The sequence below is a fragment of the Syngnathoides biaculeatus genome, chromosome 22 (assembly GCF_019802595.1).
Source record: "Syngnathoides biaculeatus isolate LvHL_M chromosome 22, ASM1980259v1, whole genome shotgun sequence".
In the NCBI taxonomy this organism is placed as follows: domain Eukaryota; kingdom Metazoa; phylum Chordata; class Actinopteri; order Syngnathiformes; family Syngnathidae; genus Syngnathoides; species Syngnathoides biaculeatus.
Genome location: NC_084661.1, coordinates 9,655,625 through 9,666,389, shown reverse-complemented (window position 1 = coordinate 9,666,389; position 10,765 = coordinate 9,655,625). Strand labels below are relative to the sequence as shown.

The 10,765-nt window shown below is 45.2% G+C and overlaps 1 protein-coding gene across 1 annotated transcript; it reads left to right on the top strand.

Moving 5' to 3' along the window:
• Positions 1–5,468: 5,468 nt before the first annotated feature.
• Positions 5,469–9,394, top strand: tekt3 (tektin 3). The gene is made up of 8 exons (XM_061810867.1): positions 5,469–5,518; positions 5,582–6,128; positions 7,465–7,548; positions 7,621–7,691; positions 7,785–7,928; positions 8,003–8,225; positions 8,952–9,106; positions 9,178–9,394. The coding sequence occupies exons 1-8, from the start codon at positions 5,475–5,477 to the stop codon at positions 9,392–9,394; spliced, it is 1,485 nt and encodes a 494-aa protein (XP_061666851.1). The 5' UTR covers positions 5,469–5,474.
• The last annotated feature ends 1,371 nt before the right edge of the window (positions 9,395–10,765 follow it).

Here is a 10,765-nt window from a genome sequence, read left to right as displayed (position 1 = left end):
CGGGCAAAAACTTAACAAGCCTTCACCTTTTCAGGCTTCATCACTCTTTAGGTTTACAATCTGTACTTAAAAAAAAAAAAAAAAAAAAACATAACCATGTTCTGTATTAGCACTAAGAAAGACTTATTCAATCACCTATTCATTAATCCACACATCCCTTCATCCAGCCACCCATCCATCCATTTTATTCCACTTATCCAAGGTCAAGGAGGCAGCAACTTAAGCGTGGAAGCCCAGAGTTCCCTCTCACCCTCCACTTTGCCCAGCTGTTCAGGCAGATCCCAAGGCATTCCCAGGCCGGCTGGGAAACAGTCTCTCCAAGCGTGTCCCGGGTCATCCTCTGGTGGGATGTGCACAGAGCAACTCACCAGAGAGCTTTCCAGGGTGGAGTCCTAACCTAGATGCTCGCAACATCTCATCCTTCTTCTCCACTACAGACGATGCAGAATGACACCAAATGCTGGAACAATCCACCTGATGATCTCCCCCTCCATTCTTGTCACATTCAACAAGACCCCATGATAATTTAACTCCTCCACTTGGGACAGGATCATGCAAATGACAAACTCAGAGATCGGAGAGCCCCACTAAACCCCCGAGACTCAAATTGCTTATAGAAAAGTGTGACACTAAAATGGAGGAGGTCATTAGAGTACCCTCCCCACTGACTCACAACATCCCGAGTCAAGGTCATCATCGCCCCATCCCCTCTACATACAGCGTTGACGGTGTACTGCTTTCCCTTTCTAAGACGGCGGACCACAATTCAGACCGTGCAGAAGTCACTCTCCCTGACATCATCAAATACCTCCCTTGCTCAAGGATGTTGTCTTCCAAAGGGATCAGACATTGTCCCAAAACAGGGACAGACCATCTTAAGGCCATGGTTCTGCTCACCCACTTCAGCAATGGATAAATGGAAAAACTGTCTCCTCCGTCTCAATGTCCCCCCACCTCCTCTGGGATATGGTGAAAGTTCTGTCGGAGATGGGAGCTGAAAGATCTCTCTTCCCCAAAACATCCAAGACATGTAGTCACGAGTCCAATGACATGACTACAAAGTCAATCATCGAGCAGTGACCCAGGATGCCTTGGTGCCAAGCACACATATGGAGACTCTTATGTTTGAACATGTCCTCGCTATGGACAATCCATGATGAGCAACAAGTCACAGAGCCAAGGGAAGCATTAAGTATTCCCGCACTTGCTTGGCACCTCTCACTTTGGAGAGTCTAGCAGAGTCTGGGGCCTGCTCAAAGGGACTAGTAACAGAGCCCAAGCTCTGTGTTGAAGCAGGCCACAAAACTCAGGCTCCTTCCCCGCTTGAGGGATGACATTCCATGACCCTATAGATAGCTTCTGCAGCCTAGGATTGGACCACCAAGATCCCCACTTCCACCTCATTATGGATTTGAAACCTTTGGCCCCTCCCGTGGGTTGTGAGATCACAATTTTCACTCACTATAATTACAATATTTTGCAACATTTTTACCTAAATGAATTAACTTTTTGTTGGCGTCACTAATAGTGTAGTGGTACACACACCTGACCTGACTAACTGCGGGCAAAGTGGGATCAGTGATGGTGTTATGTGCCCTGCGATTAACTGCCAACCAGCTCAGGGTGTAGTTATTTTTCTTTATATATATATGTATTATTATATATTTATATGTATAACAATTCAAAATGCCTTTATAAAATTATTGGGCTAAGATTTCTATGTTATTATTCACAATATATTATTTAATGAGCAGAATGAATGAAACAAAGGACTCAATGAAAATCATGATGCTAAACTCAGGAATGAAGGGGGCGATACTTTGAGTTCTGCCACAGGAGGAAGGATGAAGAAGTGCAACCAGTTGAGTCTGACAAACTCAGAGGGATGGCATTTGCATAGAGACCACCCTGCTGCAGTTTGCAGTTTTGCCGAGTTAGCGCCAGCGGTTGCGCGGCGACCCGTCGCACTCCGAAGAGAATCCCTCCATCCTAAATCTTTCGCTTCTTTTTTTTTTGTTCCTCACTGCCTTTAATCACCTGCTGGAGCGTTCCACTGGCTGCCGCTGTTGCCTCAGTGCACGTTTTATAGTCGCTTGAGGCCAATGTCCTCTCTGCACAAAGCGGTTTCTGTCGGTGAGTTGCACAGCAGAGGCTGCACAGCTGGACTTAAAGAACAGAACTTGGTCAAGGACTGAATCGTCCATTGTGTAACTTGTGTCATTTCATTTTCCGACAAGCATCTCTGAACTCCCCAAAACTCACTTCCTGTTTTACCATTCGACACTAAATTGTGCAGACACATCTAACACGACCGGACGCCGAAAGAAGTCAGAGGAAATGAAAACTATTATGTAGCTTTAACATTCCCCCAACTTCGAAATTGAATTGAGTGGCACAGCTAAGCATTGAAGGATGCTCCAAAAAAAAAAATTCAGGAAACCCATGTGGTCAAAATAAGAGGAAGTTGTCAATTTAGCTTCATGGCAACCATTTTAAACTGGTCGTACTCCTTCAGACTGCTCCTAGAACGTTCGTCACATCCCTACAAAATTAAAACCAATTCATTGAGAGAAAAGGAGAACGCTAAATTGTGACGCATTCAAGTTTTTGTGATTGATGTGGGCGCAGGGTAGAGTTTCGTGTTCAAACTGAAGATCGAATATTTCATTTTGGGCATCTCAACGGGTCGCAATTATTCCGACTCCTCTGAGTCCCTTCATCCAAACGCCACCAGGTTTGAAACGAGTACCCTGAGGGATTGGTGACAGTAAATTGTATCGCACGACAGTATGCATATTAATAAACACTCAACAAGAGTGTAGATGTCAAACGGCAATACAGTCGAGCAGCCACCGACCTGTTTATAAAAGTGGTCGCATGGCAACAGCACAGACTCGATTGTGTTTCCGCAGCGGATACTCAGACAGGAAGTGGACTGACAACCTTGTTTAAAAAGTCCTTCCAGTTGCCTTAAACAATTTCAACCGTGTATTTGAGCCGAGAGAATGAGTTACACCGAGGTGGACACAAGCGTCCCCTGTCCCACTGCACCTCACCCGATTCAGCCCCCTCTCAACTATGAATTCAAGGCTCCCAGTTGTGGTCGTCCAGAGTGGGCCGAGGGGCCATGAATGGTGGGCTTTGTCCGCTCCGTGGTCATCACATTCCATCGGAGGCACTGTGTCGAGCGCAGCGGAGCGGAGGAGAGAGCCCGCAACCATGCGGGGCATCAGCGAGGACTCAATTGGTGGTGGTGGTGGTGGTGGGGTGGGGGGTTACTGTCCAGACGCTAACATATGACTCCGTGACATCTATTTATTTACTCGCTTGCTGTGCCAGTGTGCCAGCATTCATGCCCTGCAAGCCCTACTGGTTAGCAATGTAGAACTAACACAGATGTGGATTCTTATGCTCTTTTAACTAACCTTGTACAGCATTGCATTATGGGATGAATGCTACCCACTTGGCATCCATTGCAGGCCAAAAGGGCTAACCCGACATCTGTGGTCCCAGATGCCATCCAAGTAAACCAGAGATCCCGTCCCAGCCTCATACACATGGCGTGTTCGACATTTGCCGGGACCTGCGTTGGTTGCAGAAAACACAGCTGTAACGCCTTCGTTATGTTCCACGACTTCTTTTCCACTCGCAGGAGGAATTTCATGGAGGGCTGGCTTTTTCCTGCTTTCTTTGGAAAAAAGGTGTATTTATAGCGAGTGAAGTCAGGGCGGGACAGGCATGTGTGTGTATGTTGGGGGCTGGAGTCGCTTTAACCTCATCACGTTAAGTGATGCTGAGACTTTTCATTCCATTCTAAAGTACAAGTCACTATTATGTTTACGATAATGGCCGTTGGACCAAAGGCGCGAAGATGAGCTCAGAAGAACTGCCTGAAAACAAAATGGACGACTTCTGGATCGTTTTACGACCCCCTCCCTGACTACCCCAAAAAAATACATAGATGTGCGGCCAATCAAAACAAGCAAGTTTGCACGAAAAACCTACATGTGGTTGGCAGGATTTATAAAGAGAAAAATCCAATTGTCCAACGGATTTTCCCCAGTGGTGACACATTTGTTGCTTGTGACGGCTGTTTCAGTTTGCCACTGCTTTCCCAGCTCTTTATCGTTGGGGAACCAACAGCTTATGGCAAATGCCAAGCAATTAACCACAGTCAGAGCAGTTAATTTGGGGCAATTGAGTTCAAAAGGAGAGGAATTCATCGACGTATACACAACTCGTAAAACAGCAGATTATTTTTAGAAAACGTTATAGCCAAATATGTTCAAACACCGTTGTTTATTCTTACGGAAAGAGTCAAGAAAATCACTAGTGGATAGTAAAAAATACACATTGGAGCAAAAGGAAGTGATGGTCACCATCTACTGGATTTCCATGTGTACATTAGACCCTGACATACATTTTTTCATAAGTATGTGCACTTCACCGGTGCAATTTTTTCAACTGTGTGTGTTTCGAAAGCCATCAAGAAGATGTTGGTGTAAACGATCCACATTTCCAGAACTGATATGTAACCCAACACAGATTACATCAATTATTCAACAGGTGTGACTGCAATCCAAACGGACAAGTTGGCGCTTTGCTTGACAGCTCAGATTGCGCAGCAGCACATTTAATGCAAAATCATGAAAAAAAAAACGACTTAGCTATGCGCCTAACATGGCAACTAATTTGATTCAATATGCAATTAGATACTAACAGTCACAAGTTATTAAATGACCATTTAATAAAGGACTAACCTTCTACAAGGTAAAAAAGAACACTGCTACGTGTTTAGCCTAACTTGTGGGGAAGCACATTTGATTAAATTAGGTTAAATTTATTTTCTTTTGCTAAATAAAACAGTCCCAAAAAATTTTCAAAGATAAAATCATTGAATGAAAAATAATGACTCTTGCCTGTGATAACGTTAAAAATCAATCAAATGTTCCTTGCCAAGCTTTTGCTTGCTAAGCTTTACTGATCTTGAGCATTTCCTCTGTCATTTAAATTACAACCCAACTGACTTCTTTAATGTTGGGCTTCTGCAACATGTAAGCAACAATCTGCGACTAGGTAATTTCATGAAAGTGTCACCTAAAATGCGACTTAATTGATGATCCAAGAGAAAAGCCATCATGTTCTTGCAGAACTAAGAGCACGGTGTGTGTATACATGTGCATATGTCTTAAGGCACATTATATACAGTATGTTGTATGAATTGTATCCTATTGTGTTGTATTGCGGTTTTTCAAATGCCACGTTGGGTCATTTTACACTCGGAGGCTCTTCGGCTTCTTTTATTGACTAAGTAAAAGCACCTGCTCAGCATGAACGCAACCCGCGGGGGAGGGCAGTGGTTACCCGCGGCAACCAGCATTGTGTCAACAGAAATCTTGGACAGGCCGCTTGTCGCTGCCATTGGTTGGCCGGGCCAATGAATGACGGGCCCACTTAGAATACGTCTGTGCATAATGCATGAGCTGTCACCTTGTACAGGACTTGAGCTCATTTTCAGGTGAGTGGTGGGGAGAAGCGTAAGCTTGAAGTTTTGATGCGAAAGTAAGATGTCTTAATGTAGATCTGAAGGCATGGAGCTGACAGGCACATATGCTCGACCCAAGACTGCCAACTTCCTGCCTGCCATCGCCACCATGGCGTCAAGCTACCGCAACACGCAGCCCGCCAGCCGTAGCGCAAACCAGTGGAGGACCAGCGACTCTCACAAGAACAGCGGCACTATCCCCGACTTGCAGCGAGACATCCCAGATCTCATCCGTGCAGACACCATGTTCTACCCGTCCAACCGGAGCATGCTGAGCACCCGCTACACGCCCGACGACTGGTTCAAGGCCAACCAGGGCAACTACCGCCAGTCGGAGGCTTCTCGCAACACAGCCGAGAGGCTGCGGCGCGACACGATGCGACTGATTCAGGACAAGGAGCAGCTGACGCGTCGGATGCAGGAGAACATCAGCAAGGACATTGGCGAGCGCCTAAACGACATCGCCTTCTGGCGTTCTGAGCTGAGCCACGAGGTCGACAATGTGGCGGCAGAGACCGCGGCGCTGACCGAGGTCAAGCGGCGGCTGGAGAGAGCTTTGGCGGAGACCGAACGACCCCTTCAGGTGAGCCGCGACGGCAGAGAAGGTTGGGGATCCGATAACGCTTCGGGGATGAGATCGTGTGACCGACATTTTGTTAAAGGTTAAATGCAAGAATGCAGCTTACTTAATGCTCATCTATTTGTTTGTTTGCCCGAAATAACAGGGGACAACGAGGCACACCCAAGTTGTGCTGTCTACATGATTTCCCCAGGAATAAGCATCTAAATTGTTCGTGTGATGTCTCCGCATCCACCTTTTCATCAATTATGCCAACTGTACAGTAACCCCCCACAATCAAAGGTGGAAAGGGACAACAGCATTGGGGGCGTTGAATCAACTTTTTCCAGATCAAAATACCTTCGTCAATTGGGGCAGTGGGATTTGCGTACCGAACGGCTTCCGATTCAATCGCCAAAGTGGATAGTGGGAGCAACAGTGCTACCAGCCATTGCTGAAATTCACCTACGTTTGGCGGGTGTTGATGTCACACACTGATTACGAATACGTCCATTTTAATTTGTATATGATAGTAAGCAAACTATAAAACGTCAAATGTCACCAAAAGTAACTTTCTCATTAAGCATTTAACAGTGTGTTGCAAGTTAAGGTGAGATTAATTTGTCATCATTGCTTTTGTGCCAGTGTGAAAAATAAAGATTAAATGAGGGAAAAATATATCCAATATCCTAATATTGTATTGCAAAACAAGATCATGTAAAGTGTGTCTGATCATTACATTAAGTGACAAAATCATACATGGCCGATCGAAAGCTTTCATTTGTGATTGCACGGGAAGCTTTTGACGGGCTTCAGGTATCTTTGGTATGCTGTGAAATCGCTTAGAATTAGTTTTATCCAATAAGTACATACAGCTAATAATGTAACTTGACACTATTATTATTAACACAAATAAGCTTGAATAACCCGTTGACCGCCAGTCGGCCATTGTGACACAGCGAACATTCCCATTTGTACCACATGTGATCTTCGCCCTTAGCATGGAGATGCACGAAGTTGTCAACACGTACCCACCTGAACTATGTTGGCAAGCATCCGGAATTGAGATTGTGATCACTGTATCGATATTTTATGTCTACCTATAAACAATAATGTATTACCAAAGCATGGGATCGCACCTGTTAGCATGAAGATGGTAAGATGGTAATTTGTTAACTATTTGAAACAGACTAGTATTCCTTTGTTTGAAATGTCTGATTTTTATGTCTTTGGAAACACTTTCAAGTCGGCCTCACTACATGCAAATTTTGTGGCTATCGTGTACAATATTTATATATGATACCAGATCGCTGAGCAGGATATTAGCTGTTGATATCATAGTTTGCTAACTTGTCACCAGGTGTCTCAGGAGTGTCTGTACCACCGGGAGAAGCGCATGGCCATTGACCTGGTCCACGACGAGGTTGAGAAGGACCTGATCAAGGTGAAAACACCTACAAATGAAAGCCATGAAACCAGCAATAAAATGTAGTGACTAAAATATGGATTCTAACAGGAAGTGGAGGTGATAAAGTCCTGTCAGGGCAGGATGAAGCAACACGTGGAAAGAGCCGCAGCTCAGCTGGCGTGAGTCCAGTCATGTCAGTGTAATGGAAATGCCTTCGAGTAGATTATTTTAAAAATATTTTCTGGCTTTATTCTGTGGGGGGCGGTGAACAGATTCAACAGAGCGGTGCAACACGAGCTGGAACGAGATCTGAACGACAAAGTGACGGCGGAGAGGATAGACGGTCGCTGCCATCACCTGAGGAACACGTCTGACGGCATCGGCTTCTTCCGGGGCGTTGAACGACTGGACTCCTCGTGAGTGGCGACTAATCAAAACCGACATTTGTTGAAATCATCAAGGTGATTTTTGTCCCATCATTCGCCCGCAGGCTCTCGCTGCCGGAGTCTTGGTCCAAGTTCACGGACGACAACTTGCTGCGCTCGCAGGGCCAACGTGCCGCCTCGCGTAAAGTCCGCGATGAGATCGAGACACTGCTCAACGTCACGTCAAGCGAAATGTGGAGTCAGTTCAACAACGTCAATGTGTCCTTCACCAGTCGCGTGGCACAGACGGCCGACGCCCGTAACAGTCTACAAACGCACTTGGCCAAGGTGAAAGTCATCACTTGACCACACTTGTTTTTGGGATCATTAGTCATTAAGTGGGGGGCAGGTTCGACACCAAAATCCCCTTAGATATCATTCGACAATTGCAATTAAAAACAATACTAATTTGTACTAGAAAAAGACGTTTTTTTTTTTTAATTATTAAATAAATTAATTGTTAGAGAATAATAAAAATATTTTTTAAAAAAATCATTGAAAAGCAATGAAATTATTTAGATAATCTGATCTCACTTTAGAAACATTGGGTGCCAAATGTAATAGTAATAAAAATAATACTAATAATGTTACTCAGAAAATAAGACTATTATACAAAATTACACTGAAAAGTCCTTATAGGTTAAAAATTCAAATTCTAATGAAATCCCACTTTTGAATGTTGAAATTATTTAAATGGATAACCATCATTAGAAAACATATTTACATATATACACAGACTATGTACTGTATAATGAAAGACGCCAATTAAGTTGGAGTTAGAAAATGTCTGATGCCCGAGAGCAAACAAGATTAGGCTACTATGTTTCAAGTCAGTACTGTAAGTGACAACAAGCACGTGCCTTTTATCAGGAAAGAAGCCAAATGGGGTAGGCCGCTAAGAGTATTTTAGACCATTCGGAGATTAGAGCTCGTAGGTCACATTCAATTGCCTCTCGGCCACACTGGAGCGCTTTGTTGTCAGGATCTTATCTGTCTTATGTTGGCCTCACGCAGACCCTACAGGAGATTTTCCAGACAGAAAAGCTCATTGAGTCCCTGAAGAAGGCTCTGCGGGACAAAGAGAGCCCGCTGAAGGTGGCTCAGACCAGGCTGGAGGAGCGCACCCGCCGGCCCAACGTGGAGCTCTGCAGGGACAATCCGCACCACAGGTATCTGGGTGCTGATTAAGTAGCCCAGATTTTCTGAATAAGCCACATTTCAACATCTGCCACGTCTGCAGGCTGGTGGACGAGGTGCGGGAGATCGAGGACACCATCCGCAAGCTGCAGGAGAGGCTGATCGAGGCCGAGGGCAGCCTCCAGTCTCTGCTCAGGACCAAAGTGACGCTGGAGCACGACCTCTCCATCAAGGCTAACTCGCTCTTCCTGGACCAGGAGAAGTGCATGAGCATACGCAAGACCTTCCCCAGTGTACCGAGACTCACGGGATACACTTGAACAAATGGCATGTGATTAGGTTAGAGTGTGCTACAAGGAGTGGAAGGCGACTGCATTATGACAAAATAACGTGACATGTATTAACATTTTTCGTGTGCGCTTCTCCACTGTCATGGAAGACGACAAAAACAATATGATGGGTCTTCATATTCGTAGGGAATAAGGATCGACTGTGAAAAGCTAATGATGGCTAATTATCAATTCATCAATTTTCTGAACCGTTTATCCTGACCAGGGTCACATGAATGCTGGAGGGTTTGGGGCTAGTAATTATATTATAATAATAAAGCAGACTGATTGTGTGTGTGTTTCATCAAAATAAGACATTTGCAAATATTTACAGGAGCCACTAATGGTGTAGTGGCACACACGCCTACCTTTGGTGCAGGCAGCGTGGGATCGATTCCCGCTCAGTGATGGTGTCGATATCTGCCCTGCAACTGACTGCCGACCAGTTCAGGGTGTAGTCCGCCTTTCGTTCGAAGTTAGCTGTGATAGGCTCCAGCTTTCCCGCAACCCTCGTGAGGATAAGCGACTTGGATAATTACATGACATGGCAAATATTTACTTTTTTGCCCATTTTCTGACACGTTATGGACCAAACTTCTGGAACAATACACCTCAATGTTCGTGCATTTTCTGCTGTCAATTAAAAACGGGACATTTTAAAAAGATTTTCAAATCTTATCCATCAATTAATTGAAATAGATTATTTAAATCTTTAGTCGCAGCCCTAGCCACAAGATTTCAATATGATACATGAAAAATGTGTTTCACCTGTGTAGGGGGATCAGTAGTGTGTACGAGAACATTTCACTAGTGTGCACGCGACTGTCAATACTGTGCATGAGAGCGCTTTAGTAGTGCGTGAGATGTAATCCAGAGTTTTGTCCCTGATGGTCCCTTAAAGACACAACTCTTTCACCTTTGTCATCTTAATGCGACCCAAGTGTCACTTCACAATCACAGAAACACGCACACACGCACGCTCGCATCTTTATCAGCAGCCTAAGAATGACTCAGCAGTTTCCTTCGAAGGGAGACGCCGCAACAGGCCCCACCCGCACACCAAGCGTGCGCTGCCCCGCCGGGGCCCGACCCACGCCGTGATTGAGTCGCCGCCACCGCACCGAGCGGACTGTGGCAGCATGCTAATGCTTTTTCAAATCAATATATGAGCAGGCACAATTCTAAACGCACGGGCGTGATCGTGGTGCAGTTTTTGCCGTTTGTGACACCGGAGGGAGCGACTGCGCTAATAAAACTGATAGTGTGTGTGCGTGACTTGCACTTTGCTTTGTGTGTAAGCTTTTACAGCCCGTTACCGTGCTGTTCAAACAGCATTGTGTTTGACTCACAACACCGGAAGCC